This window comes from Varanus komodoensis, unplaced genomic scaffold, assembly GCF_004798865.1.
Source record: "Varanus komodoensis strain SLA01 unplaced genomic scaffold, ASM479886v1 scaffold77, whole genome shotgun sequence".
Lineage (NCBI taxonomy): Eukaryota > Metazoa > Chordata > Lepidosauria > Squamata > Varanidae > Varanus > Varanus komodoensis.
This window is the reverse complement of record NW_025336442.1, coordinates 2734800-2760095: the sequence shown is the minus strand read 5'-3', so window position 1 is coordinate 2760095 and position 25296 is coordinate 2734800. Positions and strand designations below refer to the sequence as shown.

At 55.6% G+C, this 25296-nt stretch overlaps 1 protein-coding gene across 1 annotated transcript in view; it reads left to right on the top strand.

The window, feature by feature from the left end:
* Window positions 1-2050: 2050 nt before the first annotated feature.
* The window catches only part of NSMF (NMDA receptor synaptonuclear signaling and neuronal migration factor), a 37657-nt gene continuing 14411 nt past the window's right edge, over window positions 2051-25296 (top strand). The window contains exons 1-6 of the mRNA XM_044453085.1: window positions 2051-2186; window positions 15413-15474; window positions 16430-16975; window positions 19724-19799; window positions 20879-20884; window positions 22080-22148. Of these exons, the coding sequence (XP_044309020.1) occupies window positions 2116-2186; window positions 15413-15474; window positions 16430-16975; window positions 19724-19799; window positions 20879-20884; window positions 22080-22148 (830 nt within the window). The 5' untranslated portion in view covers window positions 2051-2115. The remainder of the gene's footprint in view (window positions 2187-15412; window positions 15475-16429; window positions 16976-19723; window positions 19800-20878; window positions 20885-22079; window positions 22149-25296) is intronic.

Here is a 25296-nt window from a genome sequence, read left to right as displayed (position 1 = left end):
GCTCCATTTCCATGCCGAGGTCTGTTCTGTGTCAGGGCCGTACCGCTTTGCATCCACCACAGCTGGGAGCTGTGCGACTCTGCATGGCAGCGAGGCTTGTCCTTCGCCGTGATGCCTGTCCCTCCTCTTTTGCGTGACCAAGCTCCCTGGGAAGAGAAAGCAAGCACTTTTGGGAGAAGATGAGGCCAAGCCAGCTTTCTGGGTTTAGCAAACAGGAGGATCACCCCAAGGGCAGGGCAGGACGGGACAGTGCTGGGCTCTACCACTCCACAAGGGCCAATGTGGCTTGGCTACAGCGTCGGACTGGATCAGGAGACTCAGCTTCAATCCCCCATGTGCTGTGCAGTTCACTGGATGCCTTTCAGCCAGCCCCACACTCCCAACCTAGCCTACCTCACAGGATTGTGGTGGTTAAAATAAAGCAATTGAGGAGGGCAACGTTGAGTTTATTGCAAGAAGGAAAAGACAGGGAATGCAAACAGATGGATTTGGGGTCAGATCCGGCCAAACACCTGTTAGCTGCCCAAGCTAATGCTGCCACGGACGCTCGCCTCGCATCCTGCACTCCAGGTTTGGTGCTGAGCGTGCGGTTGGACTGGCGCAAGCAACCAGGTGTTTTCTGGAAAGCTTGAACGCCGACTCCCATAAGCCCTAGCCACCATGGCTGATGATCAAGTGTCATGGGAGTTGTAGTCCAAAACATCTGGAAGGCACCTGGCTGTGGCTAGTTGATAACCTCAAAGAGCCCTTAGAAGTCACCAGTGCGCCTAAGCTGCCCGGAGGCACGTGTTCCAGGGACAGCCTAGCTTGGAACATTTCTTTATTAAATGCCAGGGTCTGGTTTTGCTCTGGTTTTGCATGCCAGGGAAGCTGCGTTTGTGGCTACAGAGGAGCCTCGGCATTTTATGCATCCACCAGCGAAGCAGAACAGGGTTAGCCAGATCCAGACAAGCACTTCAGCCCAACCTACACCCAATGCTGTACAAAGGGAGAGGGGAGGAGACGCATGGTCGTTCCTCCAGCCCCGCAGGAAAGTGCTTAATTTTTCCTCTTCCCTCCCCATCCTGTTTTCCTCAAGTCTTTTTAGCCAAGCCCGTGGGCCACAGCCATCTTGCTTGAGCGAAGGAGCAGCACAAAAATGCCGTAGCAGAAAATAAGATAAAGTCCGGCGCCTTGCTCTCCTAACAGCTGCACCGCCCCTTCTATGAAAGACCAGCACGGCCCGCTGGAGCTGCGGGATCTTTCTCGTGTCCCAGAACGCGCAGGCACATCCCTGGGGGGTGCTTCGCAGATGCAGCCTGGGAAGTCTTGCTAGCAGCAGGGGAAACAGGCGGCCGGGCTTGGTCCGTAGGAACGGCCACTGGGGGGGCGGCGGCGGCGGGGCCTTCCCCTTCCTCCACCCTGTCCCTTAACTTGGGGGAGAGGTTCTGGCATCGGGAATGCCGCCTCTGGCCGGGCGCGGGGAGGGCGCACTGCGCTCCCCCGGAGGCACGCAGGTGGCCGATGTGCAGCCCCTAGCTCGAGCAGGCCGGGGCGGGGCTGGGGCTGGGGCGCGACCCTCTTCCAGTCCTCCTGCAGCGCGGCGGGGCCCACGCGGTGCATGTCCGCGGAGTCCTGTACCCAGTCTGGATTTTGTTCTAAACTTGGAAGGAGTGGCCGCAGGGCCGGATCTGGGGCGGACACGACCGAGGACCGCGGAGAGCGCCGCCCGAGCTCATGCTAACAGCCGGAGCGGACCGTGCGCCCGCAGCCCCACCCCGCGAGCGGCGGCGCCCCTCTTCCCCAATATAGGCACGCCGCCGCCCGGGCTTCCTGCGCCCCGCCCGCCGCCCGCCGCCCGCCCCGCCCGCCGAGGCTCTCCTGCGGCGCCGAAGCCGCAGTCAATGGGCAGCCGCGATGCGCGCCGAGGGGCGGCCGAATCAGCCGGCTCCTCCTCCTCCTCCAGCGCCACTCGTGGGGCCCGCCCGGCAGCGGGAGGAGGAGGAGGAGGACAGCTGAGCGCGGCCCGCGGCGGCAACGGCCAGCATCGCAACCCGCCCCGGAGGGGGCGCCGGCATGGGCGGCGGCGGCGGCGGCTCCGCGCGGCGCCTCCGGCGATGAGCGTGGCGGGGGACCATGGGCACGGCCGTCTCCAAGCGCCGCTCGCTCCGCAACGAGGCCGTGGCGTCGGTGGCCGCCAAAGTCCGGTGAGTCCCACCCTGCGACCCCCACCCGGTGCACGGGGGTCGCGAGATCGGGGTGCCGAGGCGGGGCTGGGGGCACCTCGAGGAGTGGGAGGGCGTGCGTAAAAGCTCGTGCGTAAAAGTGAGCGAGGGCGCAGAGAGGACGGCGGCGGAATCGCCACCCTACGTACCGTTCCGCCTCGGGGCGCGGTGGGTGGGTGATTGGGGTGGGAGGAGAGGCTTTCGGGGGGCAGGGGGCTGGTGTGCGGGCGAGTGTGAAAAGAAGCGAGTGTGCACGGGACGGGTGGGTGACGCGCGAGGGTCCAGATTGTGCAAAGGTGTGGACAGGTTTGCAGAGGCAGGGACCACGCACGCACGCCGGGCGCGCCTCGGTGCAAGGATGCGCTTGTGCACGGCGGTGTACCGAGCGAGTGTGCAAGAAGGGCTCGTGTTCCGAGGAGCAGCGTGTTTCAAGCGCTGGGACAGGACACCTGGCTGGCCTCGGTTGTCGTCACCCGCCCTCCCCAAAAAAGCCCCGGAATGCACTGCTCATCTGCTCCAGCAAAACGCACCCGAGCGAGGGTGCTGGAAGTGCTCACCATAGATGGGTAGGCGGGGTGTGCTGGCGAGCCCTAGAATTGTGGGAGGGGGCTCTTGTGTCTTATTTTAGGCAAAACTGCCCCCTCTGTGGGGTCAGGGATGACGGTGAGCGAGCGTTCCTCACGTGCCAAGTTTCTTCAGTGCCCCTGGCTGCAGCGCAGCGCAGCGCTGCACCGGTCTTCAGGGCCCTGCATCTTCCCGGTTGCGCGGTCCCGAGTGCAGGACAGGGGGCCGTGGGGCTCCCACCGCCCCCTTTACTCGCCCGCCCTGCCAGCAAGCCCTAAGCGCCCCTCTGTATTTTTAGTCCAGCTGTCGCCCTGCTCTGGGTGGAAATAGCAACTGACGTGAGGTGTGAAACATTTGGCAAGCTGCCCGTCGGCGGACCGCTGGCTGGCAAAGCCCCAAGGAGTTCACGACCACGCTGGTGTTCTTCCAGCGCTGTGAATGCAGCACGGAGCTTGGCGGGGAGCTGCCTGCGCAGCCATTGCGTCGGCGAGGTCGGCCAGGGAGTTGCGGCCAATCTCCTCCTGAGCCTTGGAAGCTGCTCTGCTTGGGCTGGACGCCCCCCCTGCACGGAGGCTGCGGCTGGGTCCCCAGGTGGGTGGAGGGACTCGGCCACACTCTGCGCCTCGCCGGTGGTGCATCGGCATGTGGTGTCTCCCGGCCGGCCGTTCCTCCAGGCAGAGGGGCACGAAAGGACGAGTAAGGTCAGAGGTGGCACCGAACTGGTGAGAACTGCCAGCACTACAGAGCACGTTTCGAAGGGAGCTTTCACCTGGTGCGCTAGGACACTGCTGAAGCAGACACCTTCATTCTCCTGTACTCTCTTATGGGCCACCCGGTGAAGCGCAGCCCTGTCCTCCAAAGCTGAGGCCAGCTTCGATGGCAGGGAGCCGCAAGGTTCCCTTGACGAACCCGACTAACATGGCTTCCCCTCTGTGCTGTGGCACCGCGTCCTTCGCGGAGGGCCCGGTCATTAAGAGGCAAGCAACTCGTGCAAAGCGCGATTTATGGAGCGCTCCTGGGCCGGTTCAGGCAGAAGAAAGTCCCACAGCTCAGTATTTCCCGGTCAGTGCAGTTAATTTGGGGTTGCTGCATTTCTAAAATGAAGTGAAGGGATGGGGGGCCAGCACCCTGGGAAAGAGAATGAAAAAAGGGCAGACTCAACCGTATTTAATTTTGTTATGCCGAATGATAAAAAATGCAATATTAAAAAGGAGCAGACTCTGGTGCAGGGCAGGAGCATGTGCTCTTATCGTGCCATTTTGGGGGTTTTGTGCTTTGATTGCTACATTTAAGAAGGTGATGCCCAAGCCAGGATAAAGGGCTGTTTTTGCACATAACCGGAAATTCTATTGTACATAAGTGTGGCAAGAAGTCATGAAGCAAAGTTCCAAAAACCTGGGTAGTTCACCTCTTTTGGAGAGGGTCACGATCTTGGAACCATGTTTTTACAGAGCTCTAAACAAGCGTGTCTTTGTGTTTCCCCCTTTCTTCATGATTTATGGCTTTCCTTTCTGTACTGAGCTATTATTGTTAATCCCTAACAGAAGTAATTCCTTCTCTGCTACATGTGCAGCGAGAGTAGGATCTCTGATTCGCTTAATAGAGGTCCATGTTCTGGGGTATCAGTTCCCAACATGCACAGAGTATATAATTCTCAGGAGCTGAGAACCTTTGTTTCCATTACCAAAAAAAAAAGTTCCTAGTCCTTGCTGTTCAGAAGTGCTCTGAAAACAGCCCTGCAGTGATGGGGATGCACTTGTCAAAAAACACAGAAACAGAGGCGAAGGGGAGGTGTTGTAGCTCACATTGTCCTCCTCTGTGAAAAGCTAAATTATTTGTTCCAAATTAGTGAATGGCACATGGCTCTCCTTTAATCGCAGAAGCTGTGTGTTTCTCCGCCCAACCTACCTCACAGGGTTGTTGTTGCGGGGATAAGATGGAGATGTAAGCTGCCTTGAGCTCTTTGTAGGAAAAAGGCAGGATATAAATCGAAAAATAAATAAGTAAAATAAAAAGAGCCACTTGAGCACCAGCAGTGTTGAAAGCACGAGGAGGGGGTTTTTATATGTGGGGGGGGGGTGAGTGGAGAGGTAGTTTTGGGTTCTCACGAGAGCAGTAGAAAAATATGGAGCACTTGTATCAGGTCCAGAGATCCATCTAGCCTTGGTGCTGAACACTGGCCGAGCATGGCTCTGAGAAACCCACGCGTTGGAATTGAAGAGAGCAGAAAACTTAAGCTCTTGGTGTCACATCTAGAGATGTGAAGGCTTGAGAAAATGACTGAAAAAAACCAGAGTGAATGTTTTTCTTCTTTCTTTATTCTCCAAAGACTCTTTTCTTACTTGGTTTTTCCAGCAGAAATAGGGCAAATTTGAGATTTGAGATACCATGGGAGGGAACCATCTGTCCCTGAAATGTTTTCTCCTTGCGGAATGAACAGGATGCATTTCTTGTGCCAGGCTTTGCTCCTTGAAACAAGGCACGGCGAGGGTTCAGGGTCAGAGGGCTGGAGAGGAATCCCTCTGCCACGGTGCTCCGTTTTCACGCCCAAGACCTCACGACCGTCTTCGTGAACGGAGCACGCCAGACGCCTGTGGATTGATTGCTGTCCTGATAACACGCTTGCTTTTGTTTGCCATGAAATCTGCAGCTTCTGTTTTCAACTTTTATTATCCTGCCACCGCCTCATTTCTCAAGTGGCAAACCAAAGATTCGCGGGCTTAGGTAGCATATGGTGAGGTAGCGCGGAGCGTCTTTCTCAAATATCGAGGATCTTTCTTTTTTCACTAGTGCGCTGGCACTTTTTCAAGCTTCAGTGTAACCAGCAGCAAGCTCTGTGGGGGGGGGGTGTCATCCTATCAGCCCTGCCCTTGAGGTGTTGCTGCGTCCTGCGTCCCCCACAGTCATCTCGGCCACCACCGAGCCGTGTCTCCTAATTTTCCGGAAGATGTATGGTTTTGGCTGTCTAGGTAAAGCTCCAGGTAGAGGGAGAGGAGGAGGGTGGATCGCAGGTAGAAATTCATGCAGGACCCTGGATCCAGCACCTCCTGGCCCCCTTGGATTGGTGGGCATATTTGGAATTGTGCAGTAAAAGTTGGGGGCACCCTCACAAAATGGCTGCCTGCTTCCCTGTTCCTAAATGGCTGTTGTAGCAGGCTCAGCTGTCCAGGAAGCTCCCTTTCTGTTGCAATTAAGGGAAACATGCGCCAGCAACATCCAAGCAGAGCTGTCCGGCTGAGCTCCCACGGACGGATCCTCTCCTTGGGATCCAAATAAACCTGGGGCGGCAGCGTGGCCATTCGCTTTGTGACTCGCCTGCCTCCAGTGGCTTCCGTTCAAGACCCAAGAAGGGAATGCGGTCAGTGTTGGGCAGGTCGTGGCGCTGGCGGGTGCCGGCAGGGGTGTCCATGACATATTAGTGCCCCCAGGAGCCACGTTGGAGATGCCCAGTCCGGGGCTTTGCTGAAATGCCCAGAAATTGCTTTGCCCTGGTCTTTCTCTGAGCCTGCAGGTAGCTTGTCACTTCGCAACTACCAAGGTCATTTCTCCAGGGCAGGGTCTTCACACGCTTTCGCCAGCCTGGTACATTTGGGATGGTTAGGACTACACTTCCCAGTATCCCTGGACTCCAGCATGCTGCATATGCTGGAAATCCTAGTCAGAAAGACCTGGAGGGCAGCGGCTGCCGAAGGCCTGCGTATGCGGAGCGCGCCGCATGGCCTGCCCCTGTGTTGTGGCTTCCGCTTGGCAGGGACCGCCATCTGGAGGGGGTGGCGTTTGCGCAGGGCCCGGCTGTGCATCTCGCCCGGACGGGCTGGAATCCAGGTCGTCCAAGGGGGACGTGCCGGCAGCTGGGCCTGGCCGGAAGGGGCAGAACGTGGGGCAGCAGGGGGCACGTGTGTGTGTGTATTTCTGCAGCGCTGGCCGATGTGGTACCGAGCTAGGAGACTGTGGAGGGAGAGCACACTGCCGGGATGCTGGGGATGGAGGCTCCTCCCGGGCTCTTCCCCTGCTTCCCCCAAGCCAAAGATGGCCGTGGAGATCCCCATGGCTGCTCGGAGATGTCGGAGCCGCTGGCTGCTGGAGCTCGAAGCCTCTGTGGTTTCCCACAGCTCTTAATTCTGGTCCCAATTCCCTGGACCAAACTCTTCCCAGGGGGGCCAATTAAGTGCGCCGCAGGCTTCACCTTGACTTGGGTCCTTGTAAACAACTTGATTGTGACATCCGTTTGGAGCGTGGCTGGAGAGGGGAACCTGGGGCGCCGTGAGGGCCCCCCCCCCAGCAGCAGTTCCTTTGGCTTCCCTGGTGGGATGCTGGCCCCCAGGGGGGCTGGGAGGGTTAATTTCCTCCAGCACCAGAATTGGGGAGCCAGGCGGATTTGAGAGCTACTCTTGCTGGCTTCGTGGTCTTTAGCGTTATGATGCAGTTTTCCTACAGTGCAATCTGGTGCGAGGAGGAGGAGGAGAAGGGCCCACCACCCCCAGCATATCCAGCCGCTGTCCCGCTTTCTGTCTGAACTTGCACTGGATTTTGTGCTTAGATGCCTTCCTGCAAAAGCAGCCTTGGGAGAAAATAGGAAGGTTCATGTCAAAACTGTGATTCACCACAGAAGGGTGTAAAAAAAGCCTCTCTAGACCAGAGCGAAGCTCCCCTGGTCCGGCATCGAGTCCATACAGTGGCCAAACACGCCCATGGAAAACCTACCACGGCACACTCACACCCATGTTCCCCGGCAGCTGGTACGCACAGGCATACTGTCTCTGGTAGCCTCGGGCCATTGGGAGTGGGGACTATGGATAACCTTCCACGTGACAGCCAAGGCTTCCTTTGGCAGTGAGTCCCGTAGTTAACTCCATGTTGCATGACGCAGGGCTTGCTTTTGCCCTTCAGTGTCACGGAGGACCCCGGGGGTTCGATGCAAGGGTTATGGCAGCAGGGGAAAGCTGTCCCCCAGTCCACTTTCTCCGCACCAGGCAGAAATTAACCTTCTATCAAGTGCGCCTTCACTGGCCTTCTTCCTTGGCTACGGAGCCTGAGGTGCTCCGGCCCGGGATCACCCGCTGTGCTTTCTCCGCTTCCGAGGAATAGCCTTGTCAAAGGTAGGCCACCAGGACCACACAGAGCATTGCAAGTGCTGCCACGCCATGAAGGGCAGGGCCAATCGTGACAGTTTTATTTTCCAGTACTAATTATGCCCAACGTGGCGTGTGTCTTTTTCACACTGCCGCCCGTGAAATGACTCAGACCTCCGCGGACAACCAAAACAATGCGGTGCATGCATTAAATAGCCCAGCTAACAAATGCATGGAAGCTACAAATCTGGATTTGGTGTGCTTGCATGTGGGATTGAGGGGGGTTGACTTTACTGGGACTGCTGGGGAAAATTCTCGGCCTGTGTCAGTCGGCCGCTCTGCTCTTGCCTGGCTCAAGGGGAGGCATGCGAGGGGGCGGGCGGGCGGACAGAGAGACCCTCGCAGGGGCCAGCATCTCTGCTCATAGCTGCGGCTCCGGCTTTTGACATCTCTGGGATTTATAGCTGCTGCTGCTGCTGGCAATGAAAATTTGGCATGTTTCTCATAGAAATACTTTTGGGTTCTTCCCCGCACACCAACCTTTCAAGAAGGCATCACAGCCCACTGTGAAAGAGGCGACTGCAGAAACACACATCCTTTCCCCGGATCTTGGCCCCAAGAAGCTCTGTGTCTGGTTTTGCCCTTGTGGGTGGGCGGACAAGAGAGGGTGGCACGGGATGAGGAGTACCTGTGAATGTTGTTTTACCAAAAAGGGGCTCATTTCAGTTGGGAGCGGGGGCACAAGTCCGGATTCTGCGTGTGACTGAAGGCAGGCTGTGGCACAGGGCAGAGCCGGTTCCAGAGACCTTCTGCCTGTGTGTCCTCCTCAAGCAGGTTGCAGGGGGAAGAGGGAGCAAGATTAGGTGGGTCTGGTTGCTGGGCCCCCCGTGGGGGTCTGAAAATGCCTTCCTGTGCGCCAGCCCCCTCTTTCGGCCTAATTCCTCGCAGTAATTCCTTGCACCCGGTTGCCTCAGAACCGTGCCAAGGGTGAGCGGACTCTGCCCGGCAGATTGCTGGGTGGGGGAGAGGGAGGGAGGGAGGGGGCGGCAGAGACAGGGAGAGGGGCGGCTGCCAGAAGACAGGAGAGAAGTTCCCTGGAGTTGGTGGCGGCGGCTGGGTTTCAGCAGCAGGATAGCCTGCGCCCCACTGATGCATGGGTCAGCACTAAACCGTGAGTTATTGCTGAGATGCGGGTGAACCCAGCCGTGGGGAGCCAGGGTGGACACCCCACGGGTCTCAGCCCAGCCACCACCATGCGTGACCTTCATGGGTTAGCACTGGGACCCCTGCTGGGGTGGCTGACCGAGCCTGTGCCTCAGCTGTGGGTGAGAATTAGCATGTTGTCTGAACTCAGATAATGTGTACAAATGTAAGTGGCAGAGCCGTGAGGATCTTGTCCCAAAATAATTAAGATAGTAATGTTTTATTTTGCTCAATCAGAAAAGACTCACATCTAGTTAAGGTTAGGGGTGACTGTGGACCTCTGTGCTCACACCCCATTTGAGTGCCATGATGGGTGTTACAGGATGAATGAGTGAATCCTTTGGCAATTTTGTAAAATATAACTTTTATGTAAATTATCAGCATAAATCATGATGCAGCTGTAGCTGATAGCTCATTAAGGGAAGAGTCCAAGACTCTTGTGTATTCTCGTGTTTGATTTATTAGAGCAAATAGGATTTTGCATGTGAGTGGATCCTGTGCGGGCCAAAACTTCCCTCTGTGTCGACTCCAGTAAGGAAAGGAGAAAGCAGGTTGAAAATGCTGCGCAAGACAACGCAACAAGCCAAGGCAGCCCTCTTGTCCATAAGGAAGAATCTGGAATCCATATTAGTGGATTATGCTTGTCAGCCCAATGCGAAGAGAGCCGCAGCCGCTCGCCTTGGAGGTCTCCAGGCGGCTTCGTGAGGCAGGAGGGGATAAAAGCGGCTTGCGGGGAAGTCAGACTGACGGCCGCCTTAAAGTCTGCAGGGGTCATTTTGAGCTGATAGGGAGGAGGGGTGCTTGCCGATGGTGATGTTGCGCTTGGATCGTGCGGGCTGATGTTCCCGCGGGGCCCCGGGGAGGAGAGAGTCGCAGGCAGTCGGGATCCTGCCATGGCTGACATGGCGGCACCGGCAGTTAGCTTAAACTGGAGGGGCAGGTAAGCCTCTTGGCTGATGGGGAGCGGGGAGCGGTCATAGCCAGGGCTTGGCCACGGGAGTCTTCTGGACGGGGTGCGGAACCTCTCGCGGTCCAGGCCAAGCGCGGCTTTCGAGCAGCCCCCGGGGCTGCGGTCCTCTGGTGGGCGTGGCCGAGGGAAGGGGGCGTGGCCAGCCCAGCGTGCGCTTGCTCCTGCTGGAGACTAAGCCTTAGCGGGAGCGTTTCGGCCTCTTCAGAGTGGGGTGCAAGCATGCGAAAATGGGAAACCAGCAATGATTGAGATGGTCAGGGTGAGAAGGGGTGCAGCCAGGGAGGGGGGTGTGGTCACGAGGAACCAGAGGTGCAGGTCTGATGTTTTGCACCCATTTGAGAAGAAAGTCGAGTTCAGAGAGACCCCCGGGAAGGCGCTGCAGAGCGTTTCAGCTTAAGGCTTCTTGCGAAACAGGCCCTTTAAAGTGTGATTGGGAAGCGGGATCTAAGTGCCTGGCCATGGAGGGTCCAGCGCAGGACTGTCGAAGTCAGGATGCCTTTGCGAGGAGCAGGACCAGCCCGGCGAAGGCCCCTGCCCGGGCCCTCGGGGTGGATCGTCATGGAGAGTAAGCCCCCCCATGGGCGTAGCCCCTTTTGGGGGCACCTGAAGGATGAGCACAGCACCGTTCTGAAAAGCAGCAGGGAACGGTTGCATGTTCTTGCCACGCCATTCAGGCACCTCTTTCTCGTGCCTTTGCACATCTTTTCTTTTCAAAAGAAATCTTCAAAATATTTAGGATCAATTTTGCTATGATAATTCCCAGAGCTGAATACTCCCTGACTGAGCATCATTCTAAGCACTCCCAAGTCAGCGCCCTCGGCTGCACGCCTCTCAGCTGGCGGGTCGGTTCACCCTTTCATGGGAACCGCGTTGTGGAGGATGGGCTTGGTGGAGGCAAGCAGCCCCTTTTCACGGCTTGGTTTCCTAAGGCCGGCACAGACCTTCTTCTTCCCTAGCACCAAGTCCCGGGTCTTGCTTTTGTTCAGACATCTTCGCTAGCATTGCATGGAGCGAAACGCTGCGGCCTTCGGAAGGCGAAGGCATGCCGGTGGCACCCCACGGTTTGGCTGCCATGACCACGGAGTTCTCTCGCTGAGCTCTGGCTTTGTTTTGCCCTCCAGCATCTTGTGCCTGCTCGGTTGGACACCCCATCTCCTGTGCTAAACCCCATCACTTAGTTACTGGAACCTGATGGGCTGCTTTGCACACCTGCACCTTCCCGCTCGGCCGCTGTTGCCCCCACCGTGGTTTCCCTTGGGGCGGCGAGGCGAGGCGGAGCTTTCTGCCGGCGCTCTGTAGCGTCCCTTCTGCCCCAGGGAGGGCTGCCGTGTCGCCTCGCCTCTGGAAGTCTCCGCCAAGCTGCTTCTTTCTCACCGAATTGGCAGCTTTCTTCATACAAGAAGAGAAGGTTCGATTTCTGCAGGTTTCTCTCCACCTCTGCCGCCCCAACCTTAGGCTGTACCCCCGCTGAGCCAATCTTTTCGTTCTTGCTTCAAGCACCTGCCAATCGGAACGAGTAACCAGGCCCTCAGTGCCTCACAGCACCCGTAGCGTTCGCCTCACATTGAAGGGTTGTGGGCTGCATGATTGCAACATACATTTCGTCTTCTGCTGCTGCCAAGAGCATTCAGTTCCCAGACTTCCTCACCGGTGTTTCCATCTAGAATTATGACCTGAGTATTTGGTAGATGCTGATATTTCGAACCTGAATTAGCAAAAGCTACACATCAGCTTTCCATGAACTGGTTCTTTTCTGTTGTTCCTTTTATAAACTGGTGATGCAACATAAGCTGTTCGGCCAGCTGCTACCTAAATGTTGGAGCAATTCTTAATGGTGCATTTTTAAAAAGTGTTGCTTCCTCCTCGTGCTCCTCGTCCTCCTGGCTACCCCTGTGCCATTCTTGCCACATCCCCATATTTACCTGTATTTTTCTCTCCGGATCTGACAGGTGCCCGTTCCAAGCATCAGTGGCTGGGGTTTATCCTTAAATTGTGGGAGCTGGCAGGAGTCCCACTCAGCAGATGCTAAAAACTTTGCTGAGATGCATAAAGGTCAAGTACAAAACCACATCCCAACCTGTGTAAGCCCTTCAGGCAGGACTGAGAAACAGGCCGGATTTCTGACCGGATGTCAGGGCGGGAACTCTTTTGGCTGAGCTCAGTCATCTTATGTGTGATGTTGTGTTGATTCGTTTGTTTTTAAGCAAAAGGGGGCCCATGGGAAGGCCGGTACAGAATATTTAGCCACGCACAATGCCAGGCATAATCCCAGTGGCCACCGATGAAACTGCCCTGGTTGTTCCAAGCTGTTTGCAGCCCTCTGTTCTCTGACACTTTGAACAATCTTTCCAATGTAGGTCAGTGTTAAACGCACAATGCGGCTTCGCAGTGACTTAGCACTGGGCATGTGGCACCACCCTCCACATGGCAGCGGCACCCGCAAAACCCTCGACACGTTACCCTTTACAGGCAAAGGTAGGAGTGGCGAGCCTCATGCTTCCAGTTTTCCAGCTTTTGCTCTCTTCCCCGCTGCAGACGCCTCATTAATTGGTAGTAAGTGTTTTAAGCTAAACTGCGTAGGCAGATGGGTCTTTGGAGCCGCTGCTGCCTTTGGCTCTGCCCAGCGCTGCAGTGTGGTCTGCAGGAGTGCCCCGAAATTGAATTGGGCACTGGGGCTTTCCCACTGTGAAAGGCCCGCTGCGTGGACCATTTGGGCATGCAGGAGCTCACCATGAGAGCCCCGAAAGCCACGAGACCCCAGGAAGAATCCCGGAGTGGAGGTGCTTTCGTGGAGCCACCTGTGTTCGCATTGGACCGGAGCAGGTCTTTGGTTAGGCACAGGGCCTTTAATTGTCTGCGCCAGACCAAGGCGCCCCGAAAGGCTCAGGGTTGCAACAGGGAACAAGACGGTTTTGCAGTTTAAATTAAATTGCAGTGGCTGCAAGAGTTGCAGCTAAGCTCAGAGGGAACAAGGAACTCTGAGTGGAGCAGCAGGTGATGCCAGCATCTGTGCTGGGAAACAGGCCCTGGCACGGCATCCTGTGAGCCCGGGTTCCTCTGGTTCTGGGCCCCTCATTGCAGGAGGGACAGAGCAAGGGTGGAGTTGGCGCAGCAAAGGGTCACTAGGATGGGGGCCGGTTTGCAGGGGAAGCCAGAAGAGGAGAGACTGAGGGAGCTGGATGTTTTCCGCCTGGAGAAGAGGAGACTCAGAGGGGACCTGTTAGTGATGTACAGGAACTTGAGGGGGTGCCACGCAGATGTGGGTCATGCCCGTTTTTCCCCTGCAGTGGAGGGCAGGACACGTTCCAGTGGAGCAAAGCTCAGGAAACCAAGATTTAGGGTGGATGCCAGGAAGCACTTCCTGACAGTTAGGACCCCTAGGGTATGGAATGGGCTTCCACGGGAAGTGGTTGAGGCCCCAAGGACAGGCTGGACATGCACTTGGTAGGCGTGTCATGAGCGGAGCCGGCTGGAGCCGGGGGTCAGACTAGATGGCCCAGGAGGCCCCTTCTGGCTCGCTCTGTCTCTGTTTCTGTGATGTCCAGGCTGCCTGTTCTGGGGAGCTTCCTGTGGATTAATTCCCAGCAGACGTCTCTCCACAGCCCCCGGTGGAGCAGGCACACCTTTCTCGTGGTGGACTGTGGGCGTTCCCCGTGGCAGCCCATGCCCAGCAGCGCCATCAGGTGTGGCTTCAGGCAGGTGAAGCAGGCATGACCCACCCACCTGAGCTTGCTTGCAGGTGTGGCTGTTTCATCCCAAGAGCTGCTCCAGCCCTCGCAAAGCTGGGCCTGCTCGGTGGCATCTGCAGGGGCCGCATGATGTCCCTTGGCCCCAGCCCACCTGGTGGCTTCGTGAGGGCCCCTGAGCAAGCCCTGCGTGGGCCCCCTCCCTCCGCTCCCTGCCCCCACTGCGCTGGTCCTCAGAATGGCTCGCTCTGGCTTGCTCGGCAGACAGAGAGCAAGGGAGCAGGCAGGCACGGCTTTGAGGCAGGCGAGGAAGCGGCCTGTGAAGGGCGGGAGGAGAACCAGCTCATAGAATCGCAGAAGAGCGGAGCTGGGAGGGGCCGAGAGGGCCACCAGGCCCACCCGCTGCTGCTGCAGGACACCCTGCGACACCATCCCACTCAGAGGGCTGCCCAGTTTCTTCTTGAATGTCTCTCGTGTGGGAGAGCCCACCACCTCTCCAGGCAACCGGTTCCCCTGTTGCATTACTCTGGCAACGATGACCAGCCAGAATCTGGGTTGTCGCAGCTCAGCAAGAAGAGATCTTGACTCCGGGTCCTTAGCCCGTGCCCTGCCACGCTGGCCCTTAACGGAGCATCCTTCAAACATTCTGCCCTTCGTCCATGCCTGGTCTTCTAACAAAGCTAGGGGGCGTTGTTTGCACCCATGGCGGTCCGAATCCTCTTGCCCTGCCCCAGCGTTCCCTATAAACCTCTGTTTTTCCACCTCGGCTGGAGCAGGCGGCGAGGAAGGGAGCCGTTCGCCGTGGAAGAAGGGGGCTGTGTGGGAGGGCCCCTGCTGCGGGGGTCCCGGCAGGGGCCAGGACTAGCCGTGGCTCTTAACAAGGCTCTGCATTCAGTGTTGCCGAACAGGCCTTCAGCGTGTCCGCGGGGGCTGGCTAGCAAAGGGCTCGCACCGCAGGCAGGAGAGGTGGCTGGCTTTTAGTGAAGCCGTTCAGTGTTTGAAATATTAAAATTTCAGGACCATTGTTTCCAAAGAATGTAGGCCAGAAAAGACAAAAAACATGTTCTTTGTGATGGTGATGGACTCGGATGGGATAAGTGCTAAGGTCTCGGGTTGCTGCTGGGATCTCTCCATTTTGTCTCCTCCGGGAATGGAGCCATTGATCGTGTGCCTACTAAATCCTTTTATGCAGAGCCAAAATATAGACCTGGGAACATTGGTTTAAAGGAGGCAGAGCGAGGGGGAGAGAGGCATATGCTTGGGAAATTGTCACGCCAATTTGCTTGGTAAGACCCCCATTGCTGCGACCGAGGGGGAAATTTCCTCATATTTGTGGCATGGATACTTAAACCATTTTATCGTTTTAAAGAAAAATTATTCAATCCACTTCTACCTAAATTGAGTTCTGACACCACTTATGTTTACATGAAACCACCAAAGACGTTGCTGTTGAACCGCAGAGAATGAAAGAAACATAAGCGTGGACTTTAAGGCAAAAGAGTAAAACAGGGCGCAATCCCATCACAGCTCTCCTGTGTCCAACCTTCCCTCGTAAACTCCTTTTCCATGAGCAGAGACGGCAGGTGGCAACGTGTTTTGGGGCTTTGCCAAAGATGTCACTAATGTTCCTGTTTTCTTCCTTCTTACCCCTTCCCTCCTGTTTCTCTTCTGCTCACGGCTGTCCTGCGCCTTTGCGCATCCGGCAACCCGAAGAGCGGCGAGGCCTTTTGGAGATTACCTCTCCCAAAACCATCCGGAGGGTAAAAATGGTTCAGGTATGGCGGAGTCCAGAAGTCCCATGTGGGGACTGTGTGCGTGTGTTTCAGAGAAGGTGCTGTAAACTGTGGTCCGCGGAAACAGAATATCCGGCTCATGGGCACGATTTGCATAATGTACAGATAGGTTTCGCTGCAATTATTTCAGAAGTGTGGGAAGAATTGACTGTAGCATCAGGCTAAGAATTCTCCTGCCTGAGAGCCTTTGCTTTGCTTTGTACTTCTAAGCTTTTAGACCTCCTAGGTGTATTTGCTGGGATATTTATAAACCATTGACTGATTTGAAAGAAAATTCTCCCAAAAGCTTAGGCTCGTAATACTGCTGGCATTAAAATTTCACTCTGATTTGTGGTAATTGTGGCAAGCCAGACTCCTCCTCTGCTCACACTTCCAAAACACGGGCCTTTCTTTAGCAAAAGCTCTCTATTCTCTGGGGCATTTCCAGTAAACAATCAGAAGAAATTGGGGATGAGGAGAACATCGTCCATTTCTTATTTTAATTTGGACTGGCCTACTGTTGCTCTATGAGACCAATATGCAACCAGAAAGCAGTCACTTTCCGCCATTTGCGCTTTCCTGAATTTTGCAAGGGACTTCACCAGTCAGAGGTTTGCCAATAACATTCAAAGGTGCATTCGATGACTGAAATGGCTTGCCCGAAACAAGAGTGTGTTAGGCAAAAATGTCAGCAAAATAGCATTTCTCCCACTAGGAGAAATGCGCACCAGAAAAGCTTAGCGTATTTTCATGCACAGTTTCACAAAATCTCAGTGTCGGGTAAATCAAACCTAAGACTGAGAAAATGAGAGGAGAGAGAAACTGAAATGGGCAGATTCATCCCTTCCAGGTCTGTATGCAGATTTCTGTGAATTTGCGCGTCGGGCTGTTTGCACTGTGAAGCGCCAATTTCGGTGTGTCTGTTCACACTGTCGAGCGCCCTGCCTCCTCCTTTCAGATCACTTGCTGGCCGAATCTTACGTCGGTCAGGAGGATTCCCCGGAGATGCACCAGGCGGCCCAGAACAAACGGCGCCTGTCGCTTATTTCCGACGGCAAGTTCGAGAGCAGCTTCTCGGAGGAGCGTGGCGAGAAGCTGGCAGGAGAGGGCCCCAAGCCACGCGTCTATACCATCTCCGGCGAGGGGCCCATGCTGTCCCAGCACCAAAGCGAGAGCATGGAGCTGGTGGTCATCAAGGGGGCCGAGGCTGAGGAGGAGGAGGAGGAGGACGCGGAGGAGGAGGAGTGCTCCCAGGGCAAGCCCCTGCAGAACGCCGGCAGCTCCCACAGCATCGGCAGGCACTGCAAAAGCAGCTGGGCGGCCGGCCGGCAGGTCTCCAAGGAGTGTCCTGGCTGCACCCAGCTGGCTGCTCCCGCGCAGCACGGCTTTGACCCGGACCACCACCACCACCACCATCACCACCACCACCACCACCACCAGGCTGGCGAGGCCAGCTGGCGCCGGAAGAAGCTGGAGAGGATGTACAGCATTGACCGAGTGTCAGGTGAGCGTGGCCTGCGCGGCTGCTGCGCTGGACCGGACCGGTGCCGCTGTTCTGTCTCGGGAGGGGACAGGCAGGTGTCCCCAAAAATGCCTTGCTGGCAATAAGATACCGCGTCCGTGTGTTCCTAGCAGCTGGTAATTGGAGGGTGGCCTCGCACTGCAAAAAGAGATTCTAATCAGCTATCCGCGTAATTACCTGCCTGTAGATTAGCCACTGTGAACTGATCTAATTTCCCCCCCTGTGGCACCCGTGCTAATGGTCATAGAGCAGCTGATGGCAATTAATTCCATAAGCATGCCGTCCCGTGAGGCTTAGGCAGACAGATGGCCGGCAGTTCCCAGAATTCCCCGGCTGGCAGTGGCACAGTGGTGACCCCTTTGGGTGGCTTTCCAAAAGGGTGGGACTGATTCCTGCCAAAGGAGGCTCTCGGGCTGCCAGTCCTGATGGCCATAGGCTACCTCCAGCATCTTCAGCAGTATGCCTGTGTACTCCAGCAGCTGAGGAACATGGGCTGGAGGGTGCTTTGCTTGGGTGTTCCTCGTGGCAGCTGTTTGGCCATGGTAGGAAGAGGCTGCTGGACAAGATGGGCTGCGTTCTGATCCTTTCACTAAGAGAGCACTGCAAAGATATTCTGCTCTTGAACAGGGAGGTTCACATATGACCATTATTTATTTATTTAAAACATTTCTATGCCGCCCCATTCGCAAAAAGCCTCGGGGCGGCTTACAAAAAAGAATCATTCACACAATTAACCTTAAAAATTTTGAATGACATTTCGGCATTATGCTTCATGGCCCTCCTCTCCTCCACCAAACCTTTGTCTGAACTGCTTTTAAAGCCTTTGGAAGGCCATTGCCGCGTCTTGTGACTGTGAATTTCCCTACCAGGAGCTGTCCTTGGAAGCCCAAGTGACAGTGGTGCTGAGGAGCAGCTTCGGCTAATGTATCAGCTGTGTCCCTACCTGGAGGAGGACTGCCTAGCGGCAGTAACACACACATTGGTTACTTCCCGGTTGGATTTCTGCAACGCGCTCTACGTGGGGCTGCCCTTGAAGACAGTCCAGATACTTCAGATGGTGCAAAATAGAGCAGCCAGGTTGCTGACGGGGACTGGGCGTTACTCTCACATAACCCCAGTCCTCTACCAGCTTCACTGGCTTCCCATCGAAGTCCGGGCTCAATTCAAAGTGCTGGTTATTACCTATAAAGCCCTAAACAGCTTGGGACCAGGATACCTAAGGGAATACCTTTTTCCATATTTGCCCTCCCGCACCTTGAGATCGGCAGCAGAAGCCCTCCTCCGGGAACCCTCTGTGAACGACATTAGGAGGGTGAGTACCCGGAGGAGGGCCTTCTCTGCGGTGGCACCCAGACTATGGAATGCGCTCCCCAGAGAGGTCCACCTGGCGCCGTCATTATATGTTTTTCAGCGCCAGGTTAAGACCTTTTTATTTAATCAATATTTTAATGTGTTTTAATATTGAATGTTCTTGTTGTAGTTTATTAACTTGCAGCCAGAGTGGGTCATCAGTTTATCTATGCTGTAAGCCGTCCAGAGCCGCGAGTAATTGGATGGCATACACATTTTATAAATAAATACATAAAATAAATAAATACCTTCAGGGCTGGGCTTCAAAGAAAGTCCTTGCTTTCTCCTTCAGAAACATGGCGTGATGCAGGATTGCCGGTCCCGCCTGCCGTCGTTCTCGGCCTTGCAGCTTTGCTCTGAGCTGGAGCTCCAGGCCTCCTCCCGAGTTGGGGAGAGAATGGGTTTTCCCATCAGTCGTTTGCCACTGATATTCGGGGGTGGCTCCATCTGGAATGGGCAATGAAGACCCATTCCCTTGGCAAAACCCCCGTACCTGGCAAAACCCCCGTACCTGGCAGAGATGCGAACTGCTGGGCTTGGTTTGTTGGGACAGAGCCATCCTGCTGCCTGCCTGGCCGGGTTCTCCCTGGGGACATGGCCTCAGGGTTGGGGGTCCTTCTTCTGGAGCCCTCCTTGAAGGAGATTGTGAGGGTGGCTACCTGGAAGGGCCTTCTCTGCAGTGGTGCCCTGGTTACGGAACGTGCCCCGAGAGAGGTCTGCCTGCTACCAACATTTAATTTCTTTCAGCTCCGGGCCAACATCTTTTGATTTTCCCAGTATTTTGAGTATTGAGTGTGATTTTAATGTGGGGTTTTATTGTATGGCAATTAATTTGGATGCTGTGCTCCACCCTGTTTATTGTGAGACCTCAGGAGTGGACAGGATATAAAAGTTTTAAATACATACATACATGATAACTTGACCTCTGTGCCTCTAGAAGTACCTCTAAGGCTATCGCAAAGAGGAAGGTCAGGATCTCTTCCTGCTGATGCCAGAGCACAGGACATGGAATAATCAATTTGAGTTGTGGCAACCCAGATTCAGGCTGGGCATCAGGAAAAGCTTCCTCACTGCCAGAGCAATACGGCAGTGGGACCAGCTGCCCGGAGGGGTGGTGGGCACTTCCACACTGGAGGCATTCAAGGAGAAACTGGGCAGCCACCTGAGTGGAATGGTGTGAACTGGTGTCCTGCAACAGCAGGGGGTGGACTCGATGCCCTCCATGGCCCCTTCCAGCTCTGCTCTTCTGTGACCCTGTGACCTCTGGCTCTGCATGCAGCCAGCCACGCGTCACAAGACGCGCCCCCTTCCCTCCCCAGGAGCGCGTGTTTGCAACCTCTGCTCCCCACTGGGATGCTCATGTCTCTGTTCTCTTCCCAGACGACGTTCCCATCAGGACTTGGTTTCCCAAGGAGAACCTCTTCACTTTCCAAACAGCTACCACAGCTATGCAAGCGTGAGTAGAAGGAGCGGTGGGTGTGCATCCGTGTGCCTGCGTGTGGGTGAAGGGACCCTGCGGGTTGCGTGAGCGTGAACGGCGGCCTGTTTGGCCACGTCCCCATCTGTGCTTCCCTTCCTCCGGAGCTGCAATCTTTCTTCAGATCACCTGCCCCTGTGCAGGGTTCTGCTGAGCCTCTCCCAGCCCATGGGCCAGATTTCCACTTTGGAGATGCTCTGGGGGATCCCAACGATACCGGCCTGCTTTAACTAGCAGCTAAAAGCTGCCACTTAAAAATGGGGAACAGCCTGGAAAACGAGCCAAAAGTTGTGGGGGAAGGAGGGGAGGCAGGAGGAGGGGTGCCCCCCCCAGCTCCTCGCAGGCCTCTGTCCCTCCAGTCTCCTTTCTTGTTTGTACTCAGCCAGTCATGTTCACTTCATGAGTCATTTCCCCTGCGCCTGCCCTGCAGCGTCATCTTTGTTTAGACCCAAAGGAGTGTCTTTGTGCTTTAGAACTCAGGCCTCCTCTTATGCCTTGGGCTTTGGTTCTTGAGCAAATAAATTTTCTTTCGGCCCCAGCCGTTTCCACTGCATTATCGTCACAGCCGTTTTAGGGACGGGCAAGTCCCCCTCCTCGTGCTGCCATTTTTTTTATTTATTTATTTATTTATTTATTTATTTATTTATTTATTTATTAATTAAAACATTTTGTGAGAGTGCTCAAAGTGATCTCTCAAAATTCCAGATGTGCCCAGTGAGGTGAAACCGTTTTGGGACCCTGGTCTGTCCAGAGGTTTTGTGTTAATTCCCTCATTTTTTTTAAGCACACCTCCCTTACTAACCTCTGGCCCTGACTCTGGTGGTTTTGCTTCCTGCAATTACTTTGGGCAGACCTTTGAAACATTGTGGTTCCGAAATGTAGTTTGGGGGATTTTTAATGAATCTTTGGTGTCCAATTTTTCCTACCTTTCAATTTAGAATTTCAAAGTGCTTTCCTACTGCAGAAAAAGGTCTGGTCTGAAAGGGCTTTATTGCTAATATTTTCTCTCTCGCTCTCTTTCTGTCCCCCTGCCTCTTTGCTTTTGCTTGGATGGACAGCATTTCGTAAGTATGTTGTTACCCCCAGAGACTTGCCTTCCCTTTTACTGAGTATTTGTTGGCCCCTTTGGGTGAGGTCCCACAGTTTCCTGCTACGTTTGCCTATATCTGGCTACATGAAAAGGAATAAAAGCAACCCAGCCACATTCTGTGCACCAGCTCTTGAATCTGGATGGCTGTAATGTCAGGAATATACCCCATTTCCTTTCCTACTGCCTGTGTACTCTTGGGCTTGTCTCGCAGCAGAGCTCAGCGGCCTGAAGACTGAACCAAGCCAGCAAGCAACAAGAACTCTCTAAAAAGTTATGGCATGCAAGGAAGAAGGGATAGGGAGGGCAGAGGAAAACACTGGTGCACATTGAAATCTTGTGCCCTGAAGGAGGTTTTCACTGAAACTTGTTGGGCATTACATTAAGTGAAGATCCCTTATATCTCCCAAATTCTGAAGCTTGCTTCTTTCTTTTCTATTGCTGATCTGTTCTATTTTAAACAACCATAAAATTGTAGATTTGAAAGCACCACTGGAGGTCATCCAACTCCCTACTCAAGGCAGGATTTGCTGTGCATGATGCGGCTACATCCTTCTTGAGAGGTGGCCCTCCAGTCTTGCCTACATGCCTCCAACTGATGAAAATCTGTTACCTCGGAAGCAGTCTCTTCGTTTGCCCAATGGCTCTTGCCATTCGGACGTTTCCCCTCATGTCTAGCCAAAACCTGTGTTCACCTCAATATTTCCTCTCCATTTCTCCCCTTTCCAGAAGTTTTTGTGATGGCAGCGTAGGTGTGCCAATTGTCCCACACACACACAATTTTTCTGTTACTGTGAATTCCATGAAGTGGTGTGTAGCCAGGGGAAAAGAGAAGACAACGTGGTCTGCAGCTACGACATCCGTAGAAGACGTGGTTCTCCTCCCCTCTGCTCTTGTGACATGCCCCCTTGTGGCTTCTGACGCCCCCCCCCCACAAACAGCGTTCGACACGTGCCTGGCATCCTTGTTCTCTCATTCAGCCCCTTCCAGCCGCGTTTGTGGTCCGTTTTGTGGCTTGCGTCGCTTCCTCTCCCCGAGGACCCCGGGAGTGGCACACCCTCCTTTTCTGTCCTCTGTGTGTGCTCTTGCTGTCGTTTTTCTCTCCTGCTTGTAACCCCCAGTTTTCGAAGCTGTTCTAGTTTGGTTTTAATGCCTTGAAACTGGTTTCCCAGGGCATTCAGGGGCTACGCAGAGAGGAAGAGGCGGAAGCAGGAACATGAGTCGGCAGCTCTGATTCAGAGGTACGAGGGCGCCTTTGCCTCGCACGGGTTGCGTCCTTGCCGTGTTGTTGCCTGGGCCAGCTGCAGGTGGGTGCGCTGGCGGTGCCTTCCGAAGCCTCGCTGCCGCGTTCGTGCAGCCCTGGCTGCCTCCGTGCCGGGAACCGTCGTGGAGAACTCAATTCAAAGGGCGTGCAGTCGGCGGCTGGGGCCTTCTTCTCGGGACATGACCGCTCCCAAAAGCAAACTGGGCCGGAGTCCAAGGCCAAAGACATATTAAGGTCTTTGCACCACATTTTTCCTTGCTCTTCTTGAGCAGTGGCAAAGGAACATTCCCCAAAGGTACTTGTGTATTCTCCTGCACCTGTCAAGATCCAGGTGTGAAAAGAACACAGAAGTCCCTCGTCTGAGGCCAGCCTGCTCCTCTGGTCCAATTTGGCCCCACAGAATAATTTATTCAAATCCTGGTTATCTGAATGAACTCAAATCACGGGGGAAGCACCGGGCAGGTTTGACTTGTAAGAATAAAAGGGGAGGATCTTGAGGGGACTTTCTCCGTGACTGGAAGGCAGCGGGGCCAGACCACCCCGAGAGGGCCCATTTGGGCAGCAGTTGTGTTGCTGGATCAGAGTGAGCGCAAGAGCACTGGCGTTGGCTGTCGTGCTGTGAGCAAGCTGAGAGAGCAGCATCCTTCAGGTATCGTTGGATCACACCTGCCACCCGAGGTGCTCCACCCTCGATGCATCCCTTACCGCATCTGTTCTTCCAGCAGCCCTAGAAGGTAGACCAGGTTTACCACAAGGATTCTGGCTGCCCTGCTGCAGATGGTCAGGCCAGGGTGCGTGAAAGGCCCCTGCGCTGGCTGAGGGAGCGTCAGCATAATGGCCAAGATCCCACGCCGCAGCAGAGGCTGGCGGGCTGGAGCCCCCCGGCTTGCTTCTCCTCTGCACCTCTGCAAGCTGCTTGTTCACCTGCCCCTTGCTCTGGGCCAGATGCCAGAGCTGCCAGCAGGCGCCACGTCCTCCGTGTTCGTGGGCTCAGCCTGCTGAGCGAGCAGGTGGGCGAGGGGCAGGAGGGCTTCTTGCTCGAAGGCCTCACCTGCCTCTTTGTAAAGGGGAGAATCCCGGGCTCTGGCTTCACTTTGCCAAGCAGGGAGAGGTCATGTCCCGTCAAGAAGCGTGCGACGGCGCCAGCTTGGGCCTCGGCTCCCCGTCGGAAAGGCTGGATGCCTCGGCGCCTGGCGAGGCAAGGCAGCCGTCCTCTGGAGGCCGCCCACTGTGGGGCAGCCCGTGGCTCCCTGCTCGGCCCCGCTGGTTTGGGGGGTGTGCAGCTGCGTGCGGCTTCAGCCAGGACCGCCTGCTTTTGGCATCGCCTCGTGCAGCTTGGCAGCAGCATCCCGGGCCAGGGGTTGGGTCCAGCGCCCGTCTCCTGTAGCCGTGCGAGGGTCGCTTGGCTGCCTCTGCCGCCTGGTCTCGGCACGCGCCCCCTTGGCAGTGCTCGGCCTTTTCCTCCTCTCTCGCAGACTCCGCACCCCGGGCTGTGTGCGTGCTCGGCGGCAGGTCCGCGCTTGGGGCGAGCGCTGCTGTCCATGGCCTGCAGTGCAAGGCTGCCCTGCTCATCTCCTTGGCCACGAGGGACAAGCTCTCGGCCAGCAAACGGTGGCTTTGGCATTCTGTCCCGTTCGGCTTGTAGGGCAGGGCAGGGCAGGGCAGGGCAGGGCAGGGCAGGGCAGGGCAGGGCAGGGGATCCCTGGCTGCTTAGGTCTTCAAGTTTGGGCTTTTGCTGCAAAGAGACCCCTGCTTCAGACTGGCTGAGAAACTGGGCATGGCAGTGGCTTGTGAGTGTGTCTGAAGAAATTGAAAGGCCTTTCATGTTCCTAGACCACAGGACCTTGCGCAAAAAGGCTTTGAAGGAGGAGGGAAACTAGTAGAGAAGGAACTGGGCAGTAAGTGGGAATAACACCCCCCCCCCCCTTTTCCTTCAGGTTGGCTTTTCAGGTTACTTTGAGAGGCAGGCTTTTTAAAAGGGCCAGAGCAGAAGCATTCTGTGTTTCCACCCACCTCTTTTCTCTCTCGCCTGAGCTACCTGGTGGCTGTAAATTTTGGGCCCGCCATGATTGTCAGTACGACCTCGCACCGCTCTGCCGTTTTGGCATGTCACAAAAGGATATGGCGAGAAATGCGTCTCTGTGGTGGATGGAAAGGAGATTTGGGGCGAGCCGCTTGTCTGTGCGGCTCTCTGCCTTGCCCTGTTCCACCCAGAGCACCGCCCGTGTCGCACGCTGGGCCTCCCGGATCCACATGGGGGCACCCTGGCCTGGCCTAACCGGGCATTCGGCGCTGCGTGCCAGGGCCCTCTGAGGGGCTGCATCTCAGGGTCCCGGCTTTGCATGGCCTTGCGCTGCCCTCTGGCCTCTTTCTCGCACACGGTGTCCTCTCTGTGAGTGAAATCTGTTCGTTGTGCTTGGATGCTTTAAATCCACCCTGTGCAACCCCCTCTGGAGGTTGGGAAGCACTAATGGCCCCCGAGGGCTCTTGTTTCTGGAAGGGAAAGGAATCGGGGGCCCTTGCATGCGCCAACGGGGCCGGAGGAACTGTGTCGCCGCTTCTGTCTGTCCCCCGCCCCCCCACCCCGGTGCAAATGCCAACATGCGGCTCATCGAGAAAGGCGGAATTCGGCTTCTCCCACCAAAAAAACTCCAGAGAAAAGAAGCCACATGTGCCCCCGCTCCACACGGCCAATAAATTGGGACAGAGAGAGAAAGAGAGAAGTTAGAATACGCCCTTTATGCGGAAAGTTGAGCCACAATTGCCTGAGGATCAGTTTGCCCAGATCAATTTTTGCTCTCAGTCTGGGGTCCCCAGTGTGTGGATGTCTCTCCTCTTAAAACCTCACTTTGCGCCTGCCGGACACCTGGCTCCCCCTGATTCTTACTGCATTTCTTAAGGTTTCTGAGAAGTGAAACTTGAAAAGAAAACGAGGCTAGCAAAGTACTGCCCTGGGAAACAGAAGGGTTGGTTCATTTCTCTTGCAGCTCAGGCCTTCCGCTTCTTCTGTGGACCTGGACTTTTCTTTCAGTCTCCCCCGTTTCCCTTTTGGAAACTGCAATTTTGCCGTGGGCTGTGTCTCCACAGCGACCATTTAATGAGGGGGCAAGCCACCCGCTCCCATG